Source organism: Salmo salar, chromosome ssa20 (assembly GCF_905237065.1).
Source record: "Salmo salar chromosome ssa20, Ssal_v3.1, whole genome shotgun sequence".
NCBI lineage: Eukaryota > Metazoa > Chordata > Actinopteri > Salmoniformes > Salmonidae > Salmo > Salmo salar.
This window is the reverse complement of record NC_059461.1, coordinates 95,109,737-95,137,520: the sequence shown is the minus strand read 5'-3', so window position 1 is coordinate 95,137,520 and position 27,784 is coordinate 95,109,737. Positions and strand designations below refer to the sequence as shown.

General features: G+C 48.1%; 1 protein-coding gene across 1 annotated transcript; it reads right to left on the bottom strand.

Annotated features, from left to right (window-relative positions):
* Positions 1-360: 360 nt before the first annotated feature.
* On the bottom strand, positions 361-27,784 carry LOC123729200 (extensin-2-like). Its single transcript, XM_045703432.1, has 13 exons — positions 27,561-27,784; positions 6,409-6,632; positions 3,760-3,921; positions 3,328-3,441; positions 3,072-3,185; positions 2,864-2,977; positions 2,384-2,737; positions 2,176-2,289; positions 1,712-1,969; positions 1,456-1,569; positions 1,248-1,361; positions 802-1,121; positions 361-705 (listed from the first exon to the last, which is right to left on the bottom strand). Exons 1-13 carry the CDS (start codon positions 27,782-27,784, stop codon positions 361-363), a joined length of 2,571 nt encoding a protein of 856 aa, XP_045559388.1.

Here is a 27,784-nt window from a genome sequence, read left to right as displayed (position 1 = left end):
TTCCATGTAGAATCAGGAACCAAAATGGGTTCTTCCATGTAGAATCAGGAACCAAAATGGGTTCTTCGAAGGCCTGGAGAGCTGAAGGTCTGGAGAGCTGAAGGTCTGGAGAGCTGAAGGTCAGGAGAGCTGAAGGTCAGGAGAGCTGAAGGTCTGGACAGCTGAAGGTCTGGACAGCTGAAGGTCAGGACAGCTGAAGGTCTGGAGAGCTGAAGGTCTGGAGAGCTGAAGGTCTGGACAGCTGAAGGTCAGGAGAGCTGAAGGTCAGGAGAGCTGAAGGTCTGGAGAGCTGAAGGTCTGGACAGCTGAAGGTCTGGACAGCTGAAGGTCTGGACAGCTGAAGGTCTGGACAGCTGAAGGTCAGGAGAGCTGAAGGTCTGGAGAGCTGAAGGTCTGGACAGCTGAAGGTCTGGACAGCTGAAGGTCAGGAGAGCTGAAGGTCTGGACAGCTGAAGGTCTGGACAGCTGAAGGTCAGGACAGCTGAAGGTCAGGACAGCTGAAGGTCTGGAGAGCTGAAGGTCTGGAGAGCTGAAGGTCAGGAAAGCTGAAGGTCTGGACAGCTGAAGGTCTGGACAGCTGAAGGTCTGGAGAGCTGAAGGTCTGGACAGCTGAAGGTCTGGAGAGCTGAAGGTCTGGAGAGCTGAAGGTCTGGACAGCTGAAGGTCTGGACAGCTGAAGGTCAGGAGAGCTGAAGGCCTGGAGAGCTGAAGGTCAGGAGAGCTGAAGGTCTGGACAGCTGAAGGTCAGGAGAGCTGAAGGTCAGGACAGCTGAAGGTCAGGAGAGCTGAAGGTCAGGAGACCTGAAGGTCAGGAGAGCTGAAGGTCTGGACAGCTGAAGGTCTGGACAGCTGAAGGTCTGGAGAGCTGAAGGTCTGGACAGCTGAAGGTCTGGACAGCTGAAGGTCAGGAGAGCTGAAGGCCTGGAGAGCTGAAGGTCTGGACAGCTGAAGGTCTGGACAGCTGAAGGTCTGGAGAGCTGAAGGTCTGGACAGCTGAAGGTCTGGACAGCTGAAGGTCTGGAGAGCTGAAGGTCTGGACAGCTGAAGGTCTGGACAGCTGAAGGTCAGGAGAGCTGAAGGCCTGGAGAGCTGAAGGTCAGGAGAGCTGAAGGTCTGGACAGCTGAAGGTCAGGAGAGCTGAAGGTCAGGAGAGCTGAAGGTCAGGAGAGCTGAAGGTCAGGAGAGCTGAAGGTCAGGAGAGCTGAAGGTCAGGAGAGCTGAAGGTCTGGACAGCTGAAGGTCTGGACAGCTGAAGGTCTGGAGAGCTGAAGGTCTGGACAGCTGAAGGTCTGGACAGCTGAAGGTCAGGAGAGCTGAAGGCCTGGAGAGCTGAAGGTCAGGAGAGCTGAAGGTCTGGACAGCTGAAGGTCAGGAGAGCTGAAGGTCAGGAGAGCTGAAGGTCAGGAGAGCTGAAGGTCTGGACAGCTGAAGGTCTGGAGAGCTGAAGGTCTGGACAGCTGAAGGTCTGGACAGCTGAAGGTCTGGAGAGCTGAAGGTCAGGAGAGCTGAAGGTCTGGAGAGCTGAAGGTCTGGACAGCTGAAGGTCTGGACAGCTGAAGGTCAGGAGAGCTGAAGGTCAGGAGAGCTGAAGGTCAGGACAGCTGAAGGTCAGGAGAGCTGAAGGTCAGGACAGCTGAAGGTCAGGAGAGCTGAAGGTCAGGAGAGCTGAAGGTCAGGAGAGCTGAAAGTCAGGAGAGCTGAAGGTCTGGACAGCTGAAGGTCTGGACAGCTGAAGGTCTGGAGAGCTGAAGGTCTGGACAGCTGAAGGTCTGGACAGCTGAAGGTCTGGAGAGCTGAAGGTCAGGAGAGCTGAAGGTCAGGAGAGCTGAAGGCCTGGAGAGCTGAAGGTCAGGAGAGCTGAAGGTCAGGAGAGCTGAAGGTCTGGAGAGCTGAAGGTCAGGAGAGCTGAAGGTCTGGACAGCTGAAGGTCTGGACAGCTGAAGGTCTGGACAGCTGAAGGTCAGGAGAGCTGAAGGTCAGGAGAGCTGAAGGTCAGGAGAGCTGAAGGTCAGGAGAGCTGAAGGTCAGGACAGCTGAAGGTCTGGAGAGCTGAAGGTCTGGAGAGCTGAAGGTCTGGACAGCTGAAGGTCAGGAGAGCTGAAGGTCAGGAGAGCTGAAGGTCAGGAGAGCTGAAGGTCAGGAGAGCTGAAGGTCAGGACAGCTGAAGGTCTGGACAGCTGAAGGTCTGGAGAGCTGAAGGTCTGGACAGCTGAAGGTCAGGAGAGCTGAAGGTCTGGACAGCTGAAGGTCTGGACAGCTGAAGGTCTGGAGAGCTGAAGGTCTGGACAGCTGAAGGTCAGGAGAGCTGAAGGTCAGGACAGCTGAAGGTCAGGAGAGCTGAAGGTCAGGAGAGCTGAAGGTCAGGAGAGCTGAAGGTCAGGACAGCTGAAGGTCTGGACAGCTGAAGGTCTGGAGAGCTGAAGGTCTGGACAGCTGAAGGTCTGGACAGCTGAAGGTCTGGACAGCTGAAGGTCTGGAGAGCTGAAGGTCTGGACAGCTGAAGGTCTGGACAGCTGAAGGTCAGGAGAGCTGAAGGCCTGGAGAGCTGAAGGTCTGGACAGCTGAAGGTCTGGACAGCTGAAGGTCTGGAGAGCTGAAGGTCTGGACAGCTGAAGGTCTGGACAGCTGAAGGTCTGGAGAGCTGAAGGTCTGGACAGCTGAAGGTCTGGACAGCTGAAGGTCAGGAGAGCTGAAGGCCTGGAGAGCTGAAGGTCAGGAGAGCTGAAGGTCTGGACAGCTGAAGGTCAGGAGAGCTGAAGGTCAGGAGAGCTGAAGGTCAGGAGAGCTGAAGGTCAGGAGAGCTGAAGGTCAGGAGAGCTGAAGGTCAGGAGAGCTGAAGGTCTGGACAGCTGAAGGTCTGGACAGCTGAAGGTCTGGAGAGCTGAAGGTCTGGACAGCTGAAGGTCTGGACAGCTGAAGGTCAGGAGAGCTGAAGGCCTGGAGAGCTGAAGGTCAGGAGAGCTGAAGGTCTGGACAGCTGAAGGTCAGGAGAGCTGAAGGTCAGGAGAGCTGAAGGTCAGGAGAGCTGAAGGTCTGGACAGCTGAAGGTCTGGAGAGCTGAAGGTCTGGACAGCTGAAGGTCTGGACAGCTGAAGGTCTGGAGAGCTGAAGGTCAGGAGAGCTGAAGGTCTGGAGAGCTGAAGGTCTGGACAGCTGAAGGTCTGGACAGCTGAAGGTCAGGAGAGCTGAAGGTCAGGAGAGCTGAAGGTCAGGACAGCTGAAGGTCAGGAGAGCTGAAGGTCAGGACAGCTGAAGGTCAGGAGAGCTGAAGGTCAGGAGAGCTGAAGGTCAGGAGAGCTGAAAGTCAGGAGAGCTGAAGGTCTGGACAGCTGAAGGTCTGGACAGCTGAAGGTCTGGAGAGCTGAAGGTCTGGACAGCTGAAGGTCTGGACAGCTGAAGGTCTGGAGAGCTGAAGGTCAGGAGAGCTGAAGGTCAGGAGAGCTGAAGGTCAGGAGAGCTGAAGGTCAGGAGAGCTGAAGGTCTGGAGAGCTGAAGGTCAGGAGAGCTGAAGGTCTGGACAGCTGAAGGTCTGGACAGCTGAAGGTCTGGACAGCTGAAGGTCAGGAGAGCTGAAGGTCAGGAGAGCTGAAGGTCAGGAGAGCTGAAGGTCAGGAGAGCTGAAGGTCAGGACAGCTGAAGGTCTGGAGAGCTGAAGGTCTGGAGAGCTGAAGGTCTGGACAGCTGAAGGTCAGGAGAGCTGAAGGTCAGGAGAGCTGAAGGTCAGGAGAGCTGAAGGTCAGGAGAGCTGAAGGTCAGGACAGCTGAAGGTCTGGACAGCTGAAGGTCTGGAGAGCTGAAGGTCTGGACAGCTGAAGGTCAGGAGAGCTGAAGGTCTGGACAGCTGAAGGTCTGGACAGCTGAAGGTCTGGAGAGCTGAAGGTCTGGACAGCTGAAGGTCAGGAGAGCTGAAGGTCAGGACAGCTGAAGGTCAGGAGAGCTGAAGGTCAGGAGAGCTGAAGGTCAGGAGAGCTGAAGGTCAGGACAGCTGAAGGTCTGGACAGCTGAAGGTCTGGAGAGCTGAAGGTCTGGACAGCTGAAGGTCAGGAGAGCTGAAGGTCAGGACAGCTGAAGGCCTGGAGAGCTGAAGGTCTGGACAGCTATTGTGTTTAAATTTGGGGAAAGTTTTCCTTCTTTTTTTTCTCGCCTGAAGAAATCCTGTTCAAAAGACCCCCTGCCTCAAAACAGGACTTGGGGCGGCAGGTAGCCTAGTGGTTAGAGGAGGCAGGTAGCCTAGTGGTTAGAGGAGGCAGGTAGCCTAGTGGTTAGAGGAGGCAGGTAGCCTAGTGGTTAGAGGAGGCAGGTAGCCTAGTGGTTAGACGAGGCAGGTAGCCTAGTGGTTAGACGAGGCAGGTAGTCTAGTGGTTAGAGGAGGCAGAAAGCCTAGTGGTTAGAGGAGGCAGGTAGCCTAGTGGTTAGAGGAGGCAGGTAGCCTAGTGGTTAGAGGAGGCAGGTAGCCTAGTGGTTAGAGGAGGCAGGTAGCCTAGTGGTTAGAGGAGGCAGGTAGCCTAGTGGTTAGAGGAGGCAGGTAGCCTAGTGGTTAGAGGAGGCAGGTAGCCTAGTGGTTAGAGGAGGCGGGTAGCCTAGTGGTTAGAGGAGGCAGGTAGCCTAGTGGTTAGAGGAGGCAGGTAGCCTAGTGGTTAGAGGAGACAGGTAGCCTAGTGGTTAGAGGAGGCAGGTAGCCTAGTGGTTAGAGGAGGCAGGTAGCCTAGTGGTTAGAGGAGGCAGGTAGCCTAGTGGTTAGAGGAGGCAGGTAGCCTAGTGGTTAGAGGAGGCAGGTAGCCTAGTGGTTAGAGGAGGCAGGTAGCCTAGTGGTTAGAGGAGGCAGGCAGCCTAGTGGTTAGAGGAGGCAGGTAGCCTAGTGGTTAGAGGAGGCAGGTAGCCTAGTGGTTAGAGGAGGCAGGTAGCCTAGTGGTTAGAGGAGGCAGGTAGCCTAGTGGTTAGAGACAGGTAGCCTAGTGGTTAGAGGAGGCAGGTAGCCTAGTGGTTAGAGGAGGCAGGTAGCATAGTGGTTAGAGGAGGCAGGTAGCCTAGTGGTTAGAGGAGGCAGGTAGCCTAGTGGTTAGAGGAGGCAGGTAGCCTAGTGGTTAGAGGAGGCAGGTAGCCTAGTGGTTAGAGGAGGCAGGTAGCCTAGTGGTTAGAGTAGGCAGGTAGCCTAGTGGTTAGAGGAGGCAGGTAGCCTAGTGGTTAGAGGAGGCAGGTAGCCTAGTGGTTAGAGGAGGCAGGTAGCCTAGTGGTTAGAGGAGGCAGGTAGCTTCTGGTTAGAGCGTTGGGCTAGTAACCGAAAGGTTGTTGGATTGAATCCCAGAGCTGACAAGGTAAAAATCTGTGGTTCTGCCCTTGAACAAATCAGTTAACCCACTGTTCCTAGGCTGTCATTGTAAATAAGAATTTATTCTTAACTGACTTGCCTAGTTAAATAAAGGTTAGACAAAGGTTATATTTCAAAAAATGTAAATACAGTCCCACATCTTAGAAATCACATGATATAATGTTTGTAACCAAAAATGATTGTTTCTGTAAAGGTTTTCGTAAGGAGAAGCGGACCAAAGTGCAGCGTGTGTGTCGTTCCACATTTTATTTATACTGTGAAACTATGCAATACATAAACTAAAGAACAAAACAACAAACCGTAACGCAGAGTTGAAACATACACTACTCAAAAACAATCTCCCACAAACCCAGGTGGAAAAAAACCCTACTTAAGTATGATATCCAATTAGAGACAACGAGGACCAGCTGCCTCTAATTGGAGATCATCCCAAACAAAACCCCAACATAGAAAGACAAAACTAGACCCTGACAACATAGAAAACATAGAAAAAAAACCTGTCACGCCCTGACCTACTCTACCATAGAAAATAACATCTTTCTATGGTCAGGACGTGACAGTACCCCCCCCCCCCCAAAGGTGCGAACTCCGACCGCACATAAACAAAATAACAAACCCCCCCCCCAAAAAAGGGAGGGTAGGGTGGGTAACTACTGTCGATGGCGGCTCTGGTGCAGTACACATAACCTTCCCATCCCGTGGATCCTCCAACAGAGGAGGCGGCTCCGGTTCGGGGCGTAACCCCCGCTCCGCCCGCTGATCCCTCTGCTTCTGTAACACCGGACCGTGGATCATCGGAGGAGGAGGAACCGGACTGTAGATCGTCGCCTGAGGCTCTGTACTGCAGACCGCCGCCGGAGGTTCCGGGCTGCGGGCCGCCGCCGGAGGTTCCGGGCTGCGGAACCGCCGCCGGAGGTTCCGGGCTGCGGGCCGTCGCCGGAGACTCCGGACTGCGGGCCGTCGCCGGAGACTCCGGGCCGTCGCCGGAGACTCCGGACTGCGGGCCGTCGCCGGAGGGTCAGGACTGGGGAACGTCGCCGGAGGGTCCGGACTGGGGAACGTCGCCGGAGGTTCCGGACTGGGGAATCTCTCAGGAGGGTCAGGACTGGGGAACCTCTCAGGAGGGTCAGGACTGGGGAACCTCTCAGGAGGGTCCGGACTGGGGAACGTCTCAGGAGGGTCCGGACTGGGGAACCTCTCAGGAGGGTCAGGACTGGGGAACCTCTCAGGAGGGTCAGGACTGGGGAACCTCTCAGGAGGGTCAGGACTGGGGAACCTCTCAGGAGGGTCCGGACTGGGGAACCTCTCAGGAGGGTCCGGACTGTGGGCCGTCTCAGGAGGTTCCGGACTGTAGGCCGTCTCAGGAGGTTCCGGACTGTAGGCCGTCCCAGGAGGTTCCGGACTGTAGGCCGTCTCAGGAGGTTCCGGACTGTAGGCCGTCCCAGGAGGTTCCGGACTGTAGGCCGTCTCAGGAGGTTCCGGACTGTAGGCCGTCTCAGGAGGTTCCGGACTCTAGGCCGTCGCCGGAAGCTCCGGACTGGGAACTGTCGCCGGAAGCTCCGGACTGGGAACTGTCGCCGGAAGCTCTGGTCTGGGAATGCGCCATGGAGGCCTGATGCGTGGGGCTGGCACAGGTGGCGCCAGACTGGTAACACGCACCTCAGGGCAAGTGCGAGGAGAAGGCACAGGGCGTACTAGGCTGAATAGACTCACTGGAAGCCGGGTACGTGGGGCAGGCACAGGATATACTGGGTCGTGGAGGCGCACTGGAGATCTCGAACGTAGAGCTGGCACAACCCGCCCTGGCTGGATGCTCAACCTAGCTCGACAAATGCGGGGCGCGGGCACAGATCGCACCGGCCTGTGAATGCGCCCTGGCGACACAGTGCGCATCACCGCATAACACGGTGCTTGCTTCGTCACTCGCTCCCCACGGTAAGCACGGGGAGTTGGCTCGGGTCTCCAAGCTGACTCTGCCAATCTCCCCGTGTGCCCCCCAAAAAATGTTTTTTAGGGCTGCCTCTCACACTTGCCTCGTGGCTGGTATAGTGCCTCGTAATATCGCCACTCAGCTTTAGCTGCCTCAATTTCCTCTTTCGGACGGCGATACTCCCCAGCCTGACTCCAGGGTCCTTTCCCGTCCAGAATTTCCTCCCAAGTCCATTCCTGTTTCTCTTGGGCACGATGCTTGGTCCTTTGGTGGTGGGAGATTCTGTCACAGTTTTCGTAAGGAGAAGCGGACCAAAGTGCAGCGTGTGTGTCGTTCCACATTTTAATTATACTGTGAAACTATGCAATATATAAACATAAACTAAAGAACAAAACAACGAACCGTGATGCAGAGTTGAAACATACACTACTCAAAAAACAATCTCCCACAAACCCAGGTGGAAAAACCCCCCACTTAAGTATGATATCCAATTAGAGACAACGAGGACCAGCTGCCTCTAATTGGAGATCATCCCAAACAAAACCCCAACATAGAAATACAAAACTAGACACTGACAACATAGAAATAGAAAACATAGAAGAAGAAAAACCTGTCACGCCCTGTCCTACTCTACCATAGAAAATAACATCTTTCTATGGTCAGGACGTGACAGTTTCAATGAGAAAAAAAGTCAAAATCACATCCTCAAAGAAAACTACTGTTTACTGTGTCTGTCTCTGGAAAGCACTGGAAAGGCCTGATCACATCCTCAGACACAATAAACAGTAGTTTTCCTTGTCTCTGGAAAGCACTGGAAAGGCCTGGCTTAGTACGGTTCAGTTGGCTGGTTACAGAAAGCTACCATCAAATTGGTTGGCTAAGACAGGCTTCTCCAGAGAGACCTGCAGCCTGTCAGCTAGTGTTGGAGGGGAGTTTGACTTTCATCCCTCCTGTCTATTCTCTTTGGCATACACCAGGCCTTTAATGTACAGCATATCTCTAGTCATACACCAGACCTTTAATGTACAGTATATCTCTAGTCATACACCAGGCCTTTAATGTACAGCATATCTCTAGTCATACACCAGACCTTTAATGTACAGTATATCTCTAGTCATACACCAGGCCTTTAATGTACAGTATATCTCTAGTCATACACCAGGCCTTTAATATACAGTATATCTCTAGTCATACACCAGACCTTTAATGTACAGCATATCTCTAGTCATACACCAGGCCTTTAATATACAGTATATCTCTAGTCATACACCAGACCTTTAATGTACAGTATATCTCTAGTCATACACCAGGCCTTTAATGTACAGTATATCTCTAGTCATACACCAGGCCTTTAATATACAGTATATCTCTAGTCATACGCCAGGCCTTTAATTTACAGTATATCTCTAGTCATACACCAGGCCTTTAATGTACAGTATATCTCTAGTCATACACCAGGCCTTTAATGTACACTATATCTCTAGTCATACACCAGGCCTTTAATATACAGTATATCTCTAGTCATACACCAGGCCTTTAATATACAGTATATCTCTAGTCATACACCAGGCCTTTAATTTACAGTATATCTCTAGTCATACACCAGGCCTTTAATATACAGTATATCTCTAGTCATACACCAGGCCTTTAATATACAGTATATCTCTAGTCACACACCAGGCCTTTAATGTACAGTATATCTCTAGTAAATTCAGGCTGAAACACAACAAAATGTGGAAAAAGTATATGGGTATGAATACTCTCTGAAAGCACTGTATCTGTACTGCTGATTCAGTATGACTGCTGTAAATATTAATGTTTTGGTCATTTAGCAGACACTCCTATCCAGAGAGACTTACGGGTCTATCAGAGTCCATAACGTATACCTGTACACACTGCAGTGTTCTAGAATATCAGAGTCCATAACGTATACCTGTATACACTGCAGTGTTCTAGAATATCAGAGTCCATAACGTATACCTGTACACACTGCAGTGTTCTAGAATATCAGAGTCCATAACGTATACCTGTACACACTGCAGTGTTCTAGAATATCCAGCCATTGGTTTTCATATGTTTGAATCCTCCGCTTGACTCAAGTCATTTCTCCAACTGTCAACACATTCAAATGATTAGAGGACGCGTACGCGGAGCCGCATTGGTTCGGGAATGCTGGTGAGGTGCGTGTGTTCGGGTTGTGAGTCCCCCCGCGGATGATGGTCTCAGAGCCGCTATGTCACAATGGGACACCAGACTATCGTGACGATGCCTTCTGTGGACTCTGAATTACAGTCAGTTCAACTAAAGTAGGTCCTCTCAAAAAAAAGGTGAATATAAAACAAAAACGGGAGAGAAAGGTCATGTGATCTTCTCCGAGTTTCTTTTGTCCTTTAACATCAGGTTCTGCTCCGACACGTTTAACCACAGCAAGGTTAGTGATTTCAACAACAGAGCCTTGTGATTAACATAAATCGAGGAGCTGTCAGTCAGGAGCTGTGACCAGCATCGCTGGTGATGGGAGGACAGAGGAAAGTAGTTAGATAAGCCTATTGTCTTTGTCTGTTAAATACTGTGACCTTGAGTCATTGAGCCCCTGTCACCCGGAGCATCCTCACTGATCGGATGCACCTTTTAGCTTCCACCTTTCTGCCTGAGTGGGGACAGGGGGGAGAGGAGAGGGGAGAGGGAAGAGGGGAGAGGGAAGAGGGAAGAGGGGAGAGGGAAGAGGGAAGAGGGAAGAGGGAAGAGGGAAGAGGGAAGAGGGAAGAGGGAAGAGAGGAGATGGGAGATGGGAGATGGGGAGATGGGGAGAGGGGAGAGGGGAGAGAGGAGAGAGGAGAGAGGAGATGGGAGATGGGAAGAGGGTAGATGGGAGAGGGGAAGAGAGGAGAGGGAAGATGGGAGAGGGGAAGAGAGGAGAGGGGAAGAGGGAAGAAGGGAGAGGGAAGAAGGGGAGAGGGGAGATGGGGAGAGGGAAGAGAGGAGAGGGAAGAGAGGAGATGGGGAGAGGGAAGAGAGGAGAGGGAAGAGAGGAGAGGGAAGAGAGGAGAGAGGAGATGGGGAGAGGGAAGAGAGGAGAGGGAAGAGGGGAGAGGGGAGATGGGGAGAGGGGAGAGAAGAGAGGGAAGAAGGGAGAGGGGAGATGGGGAGAGGGGAGAGAGGAGAGGGAAGAGAGGAGAGAGGAGATGGGGAGAGGGAAGAGAGGAGAGGGAAGAGAGGAGAGGGAAGAGAGGAGAGAGGAGATGGGGAGAGGGAAGAGAGGAGAGGGAAGAAGGGAGAGGGAAGAAGGGGAGAGGGGACAGGGGAGAGGGAAGAGGGGAGATGGGGAGAGGGGAGATGGGGAGAGGGAAGAGAGGAGAGGGAAGAAGGGGAGAGGGAAGAAGGGGAGAGGGGACAGGGGAGAGGGAAGAGGGGAGAGGGAAGAAGGGGAGAGGGGACAGGGGAGAGGGAAGAGGGGAGAGGGGAGATGGGGAGAGGGGAGATGGGGAGAGGGAAGAGAGGAGAGGGAAGAAGGGGAGAGGGGAGATGGGGAGAGGGAAGAGAGGAGAGGGAAGAGAGGAGAGGGAAGAGAGGAGAGAGGAGATGGGAGAGGGAAGAGGGAAGAGAGGAGAGGGGAGAGGGAAGATGGGGAGAGGGGAGAGGGGAGAGGGGAGAGGGGAGATGGGGAGAGGGGACAGGGGAGAGGGAAGAGGGGAGAGGGGAGATGGGGAGAGGGGAGATGGGGAGAGGGAAGAGAGGAGAGGGAAGAAGGGGAGATGGGAGATGGGGAGAGGGGAGATGGGAGAGGGGACAGGGGAGAGGGAAGAGAGGAGATGGGGAGAGGGAAGAGGGAAGAGAGGAGAGGGGAGATGGGGAGAAGGGAGAGGGAAGAGAGGAGAGGGGAGATGGGGAGAAGGGAGAGGGAAGAAGGGAGAGGGGACAGGGGAGAGGGGACAGGGGAGAGGGGACAGGGAAGAGGTTCTTACCATGTTTCTGCCTGATTGGGGACAGGGGTGCAGCGGAGATGGCAGGCAGGTAGTCAGGCAGGAAGAGACACACACACACACACCGTATGTTTTAAGATGTCACAGCATATAACCTGATCTGTAGAACTATGCAGTCTATATAGACTCAGGCCTGGGCAACTCAAGTCCTCGGGGGCCTGATTGGTGCCACAGTTTTGCCCCAGCTAACACACCTGACTCCAATAATCAACTAATCATGATCTTCAGTTTAGAATTCAATTAGTTTAATCAGCTGCTAGGGATGGGGGAAAAATGTGACACCAATTAGGCACCTGAGGACTGGAATTTCCCAGGACTGCAGGAAGCGTTTTACAGAAACATCTTGTAAATATCCCCCAAAATTAGCCTTGAAAGTATCATCTCTCTGAAAGAACTGTGTGCAGTTTCATCTCAAATAAAAAATAAAAACATTGTCCATTTTGTTGATTGCTCAGACTCCACGTGCAACAGTCTCAGTGGGAGGAACACTTAGTTGGATCAGTTTGTAGATAACTGTTAGCAAAAGGCCTAACGTGCTTCTAATGGGAATGCAGAGGCATTGGTCCCATCTTGGACATTGAAGAGGAGACATTCATCATTCCTGCCTGGCTGTTCTAAGGAAAATAATGAATGACGTGGAAGGTGTGTTCCATGATGTGCTGCCGGAGTGGAACCACCCTCCCACGGAGTTAAATTATTTTCCAGAGAACGCATAAAGCCCCGAGATGATTATCCCTTTTATACCGTGGCTATAATTTAACATACAGTGCCATGTAAAATTATTCACCCCCCTTGGCATGTTTCCTATTTTTTGCATTACAACCTGTAATATAAATAGATTTTTATTTGGATTTTATGTAATGGACATACACAAAATAGTCCAAATTGGTGAAGTGAAATTAAAAAAATTACTTAATTTTTTAAAATGCAACAAAATGTACAACTGAAAAGTGTTGCGTGCATATGTATTCACCCCCTTTGCCATGAAGGCCCTAAATAAGATCTGGTGAAACCAATTACCTTCAGAAGTCACATAATTAGTTAAATAAAGTCCACCTGTGTGCAATCTAATTGTCACATGATCTGTCACATGATCTCAGTATGTATACACCTGTTCTGAAAGGCCAAAGAGTCTGCAACACCACTAAGCAAGGGGCACCACCAAGCAAGCAGCACAATGAAGACCAAAGAGCTCTCCAAACAGTTCAGGGACAAAGTTGTGGAGAAGTACAGATCAGGGTTGGGTTATAAAAAAATATCTGAAACTTTGAACATCCCACGGAGCACCATTAAATCCATTATTAAAAAATGGAAAGAATATGGCACCACAACAAACCTGCCAAGATAGGGCCGCCCACCAAAACTCACGGACCAGGCAAGGAGGGCATTAATCAGAGAGGCAAAAAAGAGACCAGAGATAACCCTGAAGGAGCTGCAAAGCTCCACAGCGGAGATTGGAGTATCTGTCCATAGGACCACTTTAAGCCGTACACTCCACAGAGCTTGGCTTTACGGAAGGGTGGCCAGAAAAAATCCATTGCTTAAAGAAATAAATAAGCAAACCCGTTTGGTGTTTGCCAAAAGGCATGTGGGAGACTCCCAAAACAAATGGAAGAAGGTACTCTGGTCAGATGAGACTAAAATTGACCTTTTTGGCCATCAAGGAAAATGTCTGGCGCAAACCCAACACCTCTCATCACCCCGAGATCACCATCCCCACAGTGAAGCATGGTGGTGGCAGCATCATGCTGTGGGGATGTTTTTCATCGGCAGGAACTGGGAAACAGGTCAGAATTGAAGGAATGATGGATGGGTGCTAAATACAGGGAAATGACATTTACATTTTACATTTTAGTAATTTAGCAGACGCCCTTATCCAGAGCAATTTACAGTAGTGAATACATACTTTTCATACATTTCATTTTCATTTCATGCATTTTTATTTTATTTTTATTTTATAAATTTTTTTGTACTGGCCCCCCGTGGGAAATTATTGAGGGAAACCTGTTTCAGTCTCCAGAGATTTGAGACTGGGAAAGAGGTTCACCTTCCAGCAGGACAAAGACACTAAGCATACTGCTAAAGAAACACTTGAGTGGTTTAAGGGGAAACATTTAAATGTCTTGGAATGGCCTAGTCAAAGCCCAGACCTCAATCCAATTGAGAATCTGTGGTATGACTTAAAGATTGCTGTACACCAGCGGAACCCATCCAACTTGAAGGAGCTGGAGCAGTTTTGCCTTGAAGAATGGGCAAAAATCCAAGTGGCCAGATGTGCCAAGCTTATAGAGATATACCCCAAGAGACTTGCAGCTGCAATTCCTGCAAAAGGTGGCTCTAACAAAGTATTGACTTTGAGGGGTGAATTTTCATTTTTTCACCTCTTCCACACTGACATTTCGGAATTCAAAAGTACAATTCTTGTCTTTCATAATTAGGTCTAGATATACTTGGATGTGTAGTGTTAGCGTTGGTTGCTGGCATGTCATCCCTAAGTTTGCTTATCTTGCCAATGAAAAAGTCATTAAAGTAGTTGGTAATATCAGTGGGCTTTGTGATGAATGAGCATCTGATTCAATGAATGAAGGAGCCGAGTTGGCTTTTTATCCCAAACTTTCATTTAAGGTGCTCCAAAGCTTTTTACTATCATTCTTTTATATAATTTATCTTTGTTTCATAGTGTAGTTTATGTCTGACCCATTGACCCCAGAGTAGATCTAATAGTATCTGACTGTTCCAACATAGTAGTATAATATCTGTGGTATGACTGAAAGCTTGCTGTACACCAGCAGAACCCATCCAACTTGAAGTAGCTGGAGCAGTTTTGCCTTGAAGAATGGCCAATAATCCCAGTGGCTAGATGTGCCAAGCTTATAGAGATATACCCCAAGAGACTGGCAGTTGTAATTGCTGCAAAAGGTGGCTCTATAAAGTATTGACTTTGGGGGGATGAATGGTTATGCACACTCAAGTTCTCTGTTTTTTGGTCTTATTTCTTGTTTGTTTCACAAGATAAAATATTTTGCATCTTCAAAGTGGTAGGCAGGTTGTGTAAATCAAATGATACAAACCCCCCCCCAAAAAAAAAATCAATTTTAATTCCAGGTTGTAAGGTAACAAAATAGGAAAAATGCCAGAGGGTTGAATACTTTTGCAAGCCACTGTATTTACAGCTAGAAATGTGTTCATTGGTTCCCAATACAAACTATTTGAACCAAGATTTAAAAATAACTGATGTTGCCACAAGATGGAGGGAAAGTTGGACCATAAGTAACAAAATTACATTTAACGAAAATGTAAGTTTAATACAGTATAAACTAATTATATACCATTTATTGTAGAGGAGACAAAACTCATAAATTCTACAACACAACGGCAGAGTCATTTATTAAGTGTAAAACTAACAGTGACTTAATAATCCATGTTGGAGTTAGAAAATTGGCTGTCAGAAGTAATACAATGTAAACGTACTTTCAATATGTCTGTCTGTATATTTCAAGACATGTTATATGGGGCTGTAGTGAGATACCCAATGGGCTGGACGATTCTCTTATCAGTCATCTTCAAAAAACCTGCAGGTCAATCAATCCACCATTATTAACACAATGGAAAAACTGAGTGATTTATCATTGAAATATTGAAGTAGCAGGGACAGCCGAGAAAAATAAATTGGTACAATTTCAGGCCATGTGGCAAACAATAATACAGGCACTATGGATGGGGTGTTGGTATATGGGTCTGGACAGATGAGAAGTAGTTGATTGTTTGTATGTGTAAGATGTTGTTCGTATGTGCATATGTTTGTATATGGAGTGAATGAAATGTTTTACTTTTTATGGTAGGTAGAAATGTGTTCAACATCCACTGAAATAGCTCGCAATATATCTAGATAGCTAAAGTAGTTTCCTTGGTAACCAACCAAAAATACTTGCTAGTTCAGCTAACCAAACCATCAGTCATAGCTTGCTTTTATGAAAATCGAATTCAACAATGTCAATAATGTTTTCAATTCTACTTTTGCTTTCAAAAGCATCTCAAACATAGAACATGTAAGAATGAACTGTAGCCATTGAATTCTACCGTGTTGATATACTGTGAGTTATAGGGAAGGCATGCTCTAGAATGCCCTTCAAGCCAATAAGAAACGAGGATTCAACATTGACTGACAGACAGACAGACAGACAGACAGACAGACAGACAGACAGACAGACAGACAGACAGACAGACAGACAGACAGACAGACAGACAGACAGACAGACAGACAGACAGACAGACAGACAGACAGACAGACAGACAGACAGACAGACAGACCAGATTAAACATTCTCAGAGGGTCGGGAAAGAGAGAGAGAGAGAGAGAGAGAGAGAGATTTGGGTCAAGGCCTGTTACAGGAATATTAATATACTTTAGTCCTAGATAACGCCATTTCATTAGACTACTAAACACAATACAATGCATCCCAAATGGCACCCTATTCCCTATTTAGTGCACAACTTTAGACCAGGGCCCTATTCCCAATTTAGTGCACTACTTTAGACCAGGGCCCTATTCCCTATTTAGTGCACAACTTTAGACCAGGGCCCTATTACCTATTTAGTGCACTACTTTAGACCAGGACCCTATTACCTATTTAGTGCACTACTTTAGACAAGGACCCTATTACCTATTTAGTGCACTACTTAAGACCAGGGCCTGTGAATAATGTGATATCTAATAGGGTGCTGTTTGGGATGGGGACAGAATGTGCTGGTCCTGATCAGTGCAGAACAAGGCCTTTTGGGATTCAAAGAAACACCAGGCAATATGGATGAAGTCAGAACCACCAAGCAATATGGATGAAGTCAGAACCACCAAGCATTATGGATGAAGTCAGGACCACCAGGCAATATGGATGAAGTCAGAACCACCAAGCAATATGGATGAAGTCAGAACCACCAAGCAATATGGATGAAGTCAGAACCACCAAGCAATATGGATGAAGTCAGAACCACCAAGCAATATGGATAAAGTCAGGACTACCAGGCAATATGGATGAAGTCAGGACCACCAGGCAATATGGATGAAGTCAGAACTACCAGGCAATATGGATGAAGTCAGGACCACCAGGCAATATGGATGAAGTCAGAACCTCCAAGCAATATGGATGAAGTCAGGACAAACAGGCAATATGGATGAAGTCAGAACCACCAGGCAATATGAATGAAGTCAGAACCTCCAGGCAATATGGTTGAAGTCAGGACCACCAGGCAATATGGATGAAGTCAGAACCACCAGGCAATATGGATGAAGTTAGAACGTCCAGGCAATATGGATGAAGTCACGACCACCAGGCAATATGGACGAAGTCAGGACCTCCAGGCAATATGGTTGAAGTCAGGACCACCAGGCCATATGGATGAAGTCAGGACCACCAGGCAATATGGATGAAGTCAGAACCACCAAGCAATATGGATGAAGTCAGAACCACCAAGCAATATGGATGAAGTCAGGACCACCAGGCAATATGGATGAAGTCAGAACCACAAGGCAATATGGATGAAGTCAAAACAACAAGGCAATATGGATGAAGTCACGACCACCAGGCAATATGGATGAAGTCACAACAACAAGGCAATATGGATAAAGTCACGACCACCAGGCAATATGGATGAAGTCAGAACCACCAGGCAATATGGATGAAGTCAGAACCTCCAGGCAATATGGATGAAGTCAGAACCACCAGGCAATATGGATGAAGTCAGGACCACCAGGCAATATGGATGAAGTCAGAACCACCAGGCAATATGGATGAAGTCAGGACCACCAGGCATTATGGATGAAGTCAGGACCAACAGGCAATATGGATGAAGTCAGGGCCACCAGGCAATATGGATGAAGTCAGGACCACCAGGCAATATGGATGAAGTCAGAACCTCCAGGTAATATGGATGAAGTCAGGGCCAACAGGCAATATGGATGAAGTCAGGACCACCAGGCAATATGGATAAAGTCAGGACCACCAGGCAATATGGATGAAGTCAGAACCACCAGGCAATATGGATGAAGTCAGAACCTACAGGCAATATGGATGAAGACAGAACCACCAGGCAATATGGATGAAGTCAGGACCACCAGGCAATATGGATGAAGACAGAACCACCAGGCAATATGGATAAAGTCAGGACCACCAGGCAATATGGATGAAGTCAGAACCACCAGGAAATATGGATGAAGTCACGACCACCAGGCAATATGGATGAAGACCGAACCACCAGGCAATATGGATGAAGTCAGAACCACCAGGCAATATGGATGAATTCAGGACCACCAGGCAATATGGATGAAGTTAGAACATCCAGGCAATATGGACGAAGTCAGGACCACCAGGCAATATGGATGAAGTCAGAACCTCCAGGCAATATGGATGAAGTCACGACCACCAAGCAATATGGATGAAGTCAGAACCTCCAGGCAATATGGATGAAGTCACGACCACCAGGCGATATGGATGAAGTCAGAACCACCAAGCAATATGGATGAAGTCAGGACCACCAGGCAATATGGATGAAGTCAGAACCACCAAGCAATATGGATGAAGTCACGACCACCAGGCGATATGGATGAAGTCAGAACCACCAAGCAATATGGATGAAGTCAGAACCACCAGGCAATATGGATGAAGTCAGAACTACCAGGCAATATGGATGAAGTCACGACCTCCAAGAAATATGGATGATGTCAGGTTAGACAGAAAAATGCACCTTATTTTTTGGAAATGTACCAAGTATTTACTTAAACAGTGGGACATGTGTGTTTTATGGCGTCCACTCCAGCTTCCTGGGGATAAAACCTACAGCTGGCATTCCAGTGACTTGATGTGGGGTTGTTGTAACTGGGAAAGAGAGGAGTAGAACAAAGGCCTCAATGCTTCTTAGACTTCCTGGCCTGGGAAATTAGGCCAGGGTCGGAGGTGAAGATAACGCCAGGGGCAGATAAAGACAGGATGAGCCCAAAGTGGCTTATGGTGCCCCCCAGTCTATATGGGAGGGGTGGAACCAAGCATTCTGGGTATTAGCTAGATAGACTGTGCATTATCTGTATGATTCAGGCTCCCAGCCTAATAGTCAGAACGAGACTGTTGGGCTGACGGTTTCATATTTGCAATACTTCTTCGATACTAAATAAAAATGCTTGTTTAAAGAAATGACCAAGTCTCTCTCAGTACTGAAATTCCACGACACAATACCAACAGGCAATATGGATGAAGTCACGACCACCAGGCAATATGGATGAAGTCACAACAACAAGGCAATATGGATAAAGTCACGACCACCAGGCAATATGGATGAAGTCAGAACCACCAGGCAATATGGATGAAGTCAGAACCTCCAGGCAATATGGATGAAGTCAGAACCACCAGGCAATATGGATGAAGTCAGGACCACCAGGCAATATGGATGAAGTCAGAACCACCAGGCAATATGGATGAAGTCAGGACCACCAGGCATTATGGATGAAGTCAGGACCAACAGGCAATATGGATGAAGTCAGGGCCACCAGGCAATATGGATGAAGTCAGGACCACCAGGCAATATGGATGAAGTCAGAACCACAAGACAATATGGATGAAGTCAAAACAACAAGGCAATATGGATGAAGTCACGACCACCAGGCAATATGGATGAAGTCAGAACCACCAGGCAATATGGATGAAGTTAGAACGTCCAGGCAATATGGATGAAGTCACGACCACCAGGCAATATGGACGAAGTCAGGACCTCCAGGCAATATGGTTGAAGTCAGGACCACCAGGCCATATGGATGAAGTCAGGACCACCAGGCAATATGGATGAAGTCAGAACCACCAAGCAATATGGATGAAGTCAGAACTACCAGGCAATATGGATGAAGTCAGGACCACCAGGCAATATGGATGAAGTCAGGGCCAACAGGCAATATGGATTAAGTCAGGACCACCAGGCAATATGGATGAAGTCAGAACCACCAGGCAATATGGATGAAGTCAGAACCACCAGGCAATACGGATGAAGTCAGAACCACCAGGCAATACGAATGAAGTCAGAACCTCCAGGCAATATGGTTGAAGTCAGGACCACCAGGCCATATGGATGAAGTCAGGACCACCAGGCAATATGGATGAAGTCAGAACCACCAGGCAATATGGATGAAGTTAGAACGTCCAGGCAATATGGATGAAGTCACGACCACCAGGCAATATGGACGAAGTCAGAACCACCAGGCCATATGGATGAAGTCAGGACCACCAGGCAATATGGATGAAGTCAGAACCACCAAGCAATATGGATGAAGTCAGAACCACCAAGGAATATGGATGAAGTCAGGACCACCAGGCAATATGGATGAAGTCATAACCACAAGGCAATATGGATGAAGTCAAAACAACAAGGCAATATGGATGAAGTCACGACCACCAGGCAATATGGATGAAGTCAGAACCACCAGGCAATATGGATGAAGTCAGAACCTCCAGGCAATATGGATGAAGTCAGAACCACCAGGCAATATGGATGAAGTCAGGACCACCAGGCAATATGGATGAAGTCAGAACCACCAGGCAATATGGATGAAGTCAGGACCACCAGGCATTATGGATGAAGTCAGGACCAACAGGCAATATGGATGAAGTCAGGGCCACCAGGCAATATGGATGAAGTCAGGACCACCAGGCAATATGGATGAAGTCAGAACCACAAGACAATATGGATGAAGTCAAAACAACAAGGCAATATGGATGAAGTCACGACCACCAGGCAATATGGATGAAGTCAGAACCACCAGGCAATATGGATGAAGTCAGAATCTACAGGCAATATGGATGAAGACAGAACCACCAGGCAATATGGATGAAGTCAGGACCACCAGGCAATATGGATGAAGACAGAACCACCAGGCAATATGGATAAAGTCAGGACCACCAGGCAATATGGATGAAGTCAGAACCACCAGGAAATATGGATGAAGTCACGACCACCAGGCAATATGGATGAAGACCGAACCACCAGGCAATATGGATGAAGTCAGAACCACCAGGCAATATGGATGAATTCAGGACCACCAGGCAATATGGATGAAGTTAGAACGTCCAGGCAATATGGACGAAGTCAGAACCACCAAGCAATATGGATGAAGTCAGGACCACCAGGCAATATGGATGAAGTCAGAACCACCAAGCAATATGGATGAAGTCAGAACCACCAGGCAATATGGATGAAGTCAGAACCTCCAAGAAATATGGATGATGTCAGGTTAGACAGAAAAATGCACCTTATTTTTTGGAAATGTACCAAGTATTTACTTAAACAGTGGGACATGTTTGTTTTATGGCGTCCACTCCAGCTTCCTGGGGATAAAACCTACAGCTGGCATTCCAGTGACTTGATGTGGGGTTGTTGTAACTGGGAAAGAGAGGAGTAGAACAAAGGCCTCAATGCTTCTTAGACTTCCTGGCCTGGGAAATTAGGCCAGGGTCGGAGGTGAAGATAACGCCAGGGGCAGATAAAGACAGGATGAGCCCAAAGTGGCTTATGGTGCCCCCCAGTCTATATGGGAGGGGTGGAACCAAGCATTCTGGGTATTAGCTAGATAGACTGTGCATTATCTCTATGATTCAGGCTCCCAGCCTAATAGTCAGAACGAGACTGTTGGGCTGACGGTTTCATATTTGCAATACTTCTTCGATATTAAATAAAAATTATTGTTTAAAGAAATGATCAAGTCTCTCTCGGTACTGAATTTCCACAACACAATACCAACTGGCAATATGGATGAAGTCAGAATTACCAGGCAATATGGATGAAGTCAGGGCCACCAGGCGATATGGATGAAGTCAGAACCACCGGGCAATATGGATGAAGTAAGGACCACCAGACAATATGGATGAAGTCAGAACCTCCAGGCAATATGGATGAAGTCACGACCACCAAGCAATATGGATGAAGTCAGGACCACCAGGCAATATGGATGAAGTCAGAACCACCAAGCAATATGGATGAAGTCAGAACCTCCACGCAATATGGATGAAGTCAGAACCACCAGACAATATGGATGAAGTCAGAACCACCAAGAAATATGGATGAAGTCAGAACCACCAAGAAATATGGATGAAGTCAGAACCACCAAGCAATATGGATGAAGTCAGAACCACCAAGAAATATGGATGAAGTCAGAACCACCAAGCAATATGGATGAAGTCAGAACTACATGGCAATATGGATGAAGTCAGAACTACCAGGCAATATGGATGAAGTCAGGACCACCAGGCAATATGCATGAAGTCAGGGCCCACAGGCAATATGGATGAAGTCAGAACCTCCAGGCAATATGGATGAAGTCAGAACCACCAAGCAATATGGATGAAGTCAGGACCACCAGGCAATATGGATGAAGTCAGAACCTCCAGGCAATATGGATGAAGTCAGAACCACCAAGCAATATGGATGAAGTCAGGACCACCAGGCAATATGGATGAAGTCAGAACCACAAGGCAATATGGATGAAGTCAAAACAACAAGGCAATATGGATGAAGTCACGACCACCAGGCAATATGGATGAAGTCACAACAACAAGGCAATATGGATAAAGTCACGACCACCATTCAATATGGATGAAGTCAGAACCACCAGGCAATATGGATGAAGTCAGAACCTCCAGGCAATATGGATGAAGTCAGAACCACCAGGCAATATGGATGAAGTCAGGACCACCAGGCAATATGGATGAAGTCAGAACCACCAGGCAATATGGATGAAGTCAGGACCACCAGGCATTATGGATGAAGTCAGGACCAACAGGCAATATGGATGAAGTCAGGGCCACCAGGCAATATGGATGAAGTCAGGACCACCAGGCAATATGGATGAAGTCAGAACCTCCAGGTAATATGGATGAAGTCAGGACCACCAGGCAATATGGATGAAGTCACGACCACCAGGCAATATGGATGAAGTCAGAACCACCAGGCAATATGGATGAAGTCAGAACAAACAGGCAATATGGATGAAGACAGAACCACCAGGCAATATGGATGAAGTCAGGACCACCAGGCAATATGGATGAAGACAGAACCACCAGGCAATATGGATGAAGTCACGACCACCAAGCAATATGGATGAAGACCGAACCACCAGGCAATATGGATGAAGTCAGGACCACCAGGCAATATGGATGAAGTCAGAACCACCAGGAAATATGGTTGAAGTCACGACCACCAGGCAATATGGATGAAGTCAGAACCACCAGGCAATATGGATGAAGTCAGAACCACCAGGCAATATGGATGAATTCAGGACCACCAGGCAATCTGGATGAAGTTAGACCGTCCAGGCAATATGGACGAAGTCAGAACCTCCAGGCAATATGGATGAAGTCAGGACCACCAGGCAATATGGATGAAGTCAGAACCACCAGGCAATATGGATGAAGTCAGAACCTCCAGGCAATATGGATGAAGTCACGACCTCCAAGAAATATGGATGATGTCAGGTTAGACAGAAAAATGCACCTTATTTGTTGGAAATGTAACAGCTTCTTTAACAGTCACTTTAACAGTGGGACATGTGTGTTTTATGGCGTCCACTCCAGCTTCCTGGGGATAAAACCTACAGCTGGCATTCCAGTGACTTGATGTGGGGTTGTTGTAACTGGGAAAGAGAGGAGTAGAACAAAGGCCTCAATGCTTCTTAGACTTCCTGGCCTGGGAAATTAGGCCAGGGTCGGAGGTGAAGATAACGCCAGGGGCAGATAAAGACAGGATGAGCCCAAAGTGGCTTATGGTGCCCCCCAGTCTATATGGGAGGGGTGGAACCAAGCATTCTGGGTATTAGCTAGATAGACTGTGCATTATCTGTATGATTCAGGCTCCCAGCCTAATAGTCAGAACGAGACTGTTGGGCTGACGGTTTCATATTTGCAATACTTCTTCGATATTAAATAAAAATTATTGTTTAAAGAAATGATCAAGTCTCTCTCGGTACTGAATTTCCACAACACAATACCAACTGGCAATATGGATGAAGTCAGAATTACCAGGCAATATGGATGAAGTCAGGGCCACCAGGCGATATGGATGAAGTCAGAACCACCGGGCAATATGGATGAAGTAAGGACCACCAGACAATATGGATGAAGTCAGAACCTCCAGGCAATATGGATGAAGTCACGACCACCAAGCAATATGGATGAAGTCAGGACCACCAGGCAATATGGATGAAGTCAGAACCACCAAGCAATATGGATGAAGTCAGAACCTCCACGCAATATGGATGAAGTCAGAACCACCAGACAATATGGATGAAGTCAGAACCACCAAGAAATATGGATGAAGTCAGAACCACCAAGAAATATGGATGAAGTCAGAACCACCAAGCAATATGGATGAAGTCAGAACCACCAAGAAATATGGATGAAGTCAGAACCACCAAGCAATATGGATGAAGTCAGAACTACATGGCAATATGGATGAAGTCAGAACTACCAGGCAATATGGATGAAGTCAGGACCACCAGGCAATATGCATGAAGTCAGGGCCCACAGGCAATATGGATGAAGTCAGAACCTCCAGGCAATATGGATGAAGTCAGAACCACCAAGCAATATGGATGAAGTCAGGACCACCAGGCAATATGGATGAAGTCAGAACCTCCAGGCAATATGGATGAAGTCAGAACCACCAAGCAATATGGATGAAGTCAGGACCACCAGGCAATATGGATGAAGTCAGAACCACAAGGCAATATGGATGAAGTCAAAACAACAAGGCAATATGGATGAAGTCACGACCACCAGGCAATATGGATGAAGTCACAACAACAAGGCAATATGGATAAAGTCACGACCACCATTCAATATGGATGAAGTCAGAACCACCAGGCAATATGGATGAAGTCAGAACCTCCAGGCAATATGGAGGAAGTCAGAACCACCAGGCAATATGGATGAAGTCAGGACCACCAGGCAATATGGATGAAGTCAGAACCACCAGGCAATATGGATGAAGTCAGGACCACCAGGCATTATGGATGAAGTCAGGACCAACAGGCAATATGGATGAAGTCAGGGCCACCAGGCAATATGGATGAAGTCAGGACCACCAGGCAATATGGATGAAGTCAGAACCTCCAGGTAATATGGATGAAGTCAGGACCACCAGGCAATATGGATGAAGTCACGACCACCAGGCAATATGGATGAAGTCAGAACCACCAGGCAATATGGATGAAGTCAGAACAAACAGGCAATATGGATGAAGACAGAACCACCAGGCAATATGGATGAAGTCAGGACCACCAGGCAATATGGATGAAGACAGAACCACCAGGCAATATGGATGAAGTCACGACCACCAAGCAATATGGATGAAGACCGAACCACCAGGCAATATGGATGAAGTCAGGACCACCAGGCAATATGGATGAAGTCAGAACCACCAGGAAATATGGTTGAAGTCACGACCACCAGGCAATATGGATGAAGTCAGAACCACCAGGCAATATGGATGAAGTCAGAACCACCAGGCAATATGGATGAATTCAGGACCACCAGGCAATATGGATGAAGTTAGACCGTCCAGGCAATATGGACGAAGTCAGAACCTCCAGGCAATATGGATGAAGTCAGGACCACCAGGCAATATGGATGAAGTCAGAACCACCAGGCAATATGGATGAAGTCAGAACCACCAGGCAATATGGATGAAGTCAAAACAAACAAGGCAATATGGATAAAGTCACGAGCACCAGGCAATATGGATGAAGTCAGAACCACCAGGCAATATGGATGAAGTCAGAACCACCAGGCAATATGGATGAAGTCAGGACCACCAGGCAATATGGATGAAGTCAGAACCACCAGGCAATATGGATGAAGTCAGGGCCACCAGGCAATATGGATGAAGTCAGGACCAACAGGCAATATGGACGAAGTCAGAACCACCAGGGAATATGGATGAAGTCAGGGCAACCAGGGAATATGGATGAAGTCAGAACCACCAGGCAATATGGATGAAGTTAGGGCCACCAGGCAATATGGATGAAGTCAGGGCCACCAGGCAATATGGATGAAGTCAGAACCACCAGGGAATATGGATGAAGTCAGGGCCACCAGGGAATATGGATGAAGTCAGAACCACCAGGCAATATGGATGAAGTCAGAACCACCAGGGAATATGGATGAAGTCAGGGCCACCAGGGAATATGGATGAAGTCAGAACCACCAGGCGATATGGATGAAGTCAGGGCCACCAGGCAATATGGATGAAGTCAGGACCACCAGGGAATATGGATGATTCAGAGAGGCTTTACTATTTCAGTATGGAGGGGAAATGAATCAGATGGCCTGTCCTGAACCTTCAAGCTTGACTTGATCTCTCTCATTTCAAAGGGCTTTATTGGCATGGGAAAGATATGTTTATATTGCCAAAGCAAGTGAAATAGATAATAAACAAAAGTCAAATAATGTTTTTTATTTTTATTTATAGTAAATATTACACAAAAGTTCCAAAAGAATAAGGACATTTCAAATGTCTATATACAATGTTGTAACTATGTGAAAATAGTTTATGTACAAAATTGACAATATATAAACATAAATATGGGTTGTATTTACAATGGTGTTTGTTCTTCACTGGTTGACCTTTTCTTGTGGCAACAGGTCTCAAATCTTGCTGCTGTGATGGCACACTGTGGTATTTCACCCAGTAGATATGGGAGTTTATCAAAAATTGATTTGTTTTCGAATTCTTTGTGGGTCTGTATAATCTGAGGGAAATATGTGTCTCTAATATGGTCATACATTTGGCAGGAAGTTAGGAAGTGCAGCTCAGTTTCCACCTCATTTTGTGGGCAGGGTGCACATAGCCTGTTTTCTCTTGAGAGCCAGGTCTGCCTGACCCCTCCTGTCTCAGCCTCCAGTACTTATGCTGCAGTCGTTTATGTGTCGGGGGGCTAGGGTCAGTCTGTTATATCTGGAGTATTTCTCCTATCTTATCCGGTGTCCTGTGTGAATTTAAATATGCTCTCTCCAATTCTTTCTTTCTCTCTCTCTCTCTCTCTCTCTCTCTCTCTCTCTCTCTCTCTCTCTCTCTCTCTCTCTCTCTCTCGCTCTCTCGGAGGACCTGAGCCCTAGGACCATGCCTCAGGACTACCTGGCATGATGACTCCTTGCTGTCCACCTGGCCGTGCTGCTGCTCCAGTTTCAACTGTTCTCCAGACTCGGCAACGCCATGGACAGTGTGCTGGCAACCATCCTGTGTTTGGAATGTGAAGTTCCTCCAGTCTCCAGCACCGGTTCCGGCACCAGCCCCCACACCACTACCTGCCTCGGTCCCATCTGAGCCGGTACGCTGAATACCTCTGTCCCTCCCGGAGCACTTTGACGGCGCGCCAGCGAGATGCTGGGATTCCTTCTGCAATGCGACCTGTACCTCGCTCTCTACGCCGAGGTTGTCTCCGGAAGAGACAGGGTTGCCACCGTCATCTCGGCACTGACCGGATGGGCCCTGGACTGAGGTGCCGCGGTCAGGGAAATGGGCGGACCTGAGGTTGAGTCCTACGAGCACTTCACCCTGATTCAATCAATCAAATGTATTTATAAAGCCCTTTTTACATCAGCCGATGTCATAAAGTGCTGTACAGAAACCCAGCCTAAAACCCCAAACAGCAAGCAATGCGGATGTAGAAGCATGGTGGCTAAGAAAAACTCCCTAGAAAGGCAGGAACCTAGGAAGAAACCTAGAGAGGAACCAGGCTATGAGGGGTGGCCAGTCCTCTTCTGGCTGTGCCGGGTGGAGATTATAACAGTACATGGCTAAAATGTTCAAACGTTCATAGATGACAAGCAAGGTAAAATAATAATAATCACAGTAATTGTCGAGGGTGCAACAGGTCAGCAACCCAGGAGTAAATGTCAGTTGTTTTTTCATAGCCGATCATTCAGAGTTAGAGACAGCAGGTGCGGTAGAGAGAGTCGATAACAGCAGGTCTGGGACAGGTTGCACGTCCGTTGAACAGGTCAGGGTTCCATAGCCGCAGGCAGAACAGTTTAAACTGCGCAGCAGCATGACCAGGTGGACTGGGGCCTGCCAGGAGTCATCAGGCCAGGTAGTCCTGAGGCATGGTCCTAGGGCTCAGGTCCTCCGAGAGAAGAGAAAGAGAAAGAGAAGAGAGAGATAATTAGAGGTAGCATACTTAAATTCACACAGGACACCGGTTAAGACAGGTGAAATACTCCAGATATAACAGACTGACCCTATGTCAAATCATCCTGTGGAGGGCTGAGAAGAGGGTGAGCACCTTCTCCAACCAGGGATCTAGGACCACATCGAAGTTCCCTCTGGAGTTCCGGACCATCGCAGCCTCCACCAGATGGAACAAGTTGGCTCTGGTCAACGTGTTCAGCAGCGGACTGCGGGAGGAGGTACAGATGGAGTTAGCCTGCCGTGATGACAACCTGATCATCAGCATGGCGATTTGTTTGGACAACCTCCTGCGGTCCCGACGAAGTCCTGTGCAGAATCTGGAGCCCAT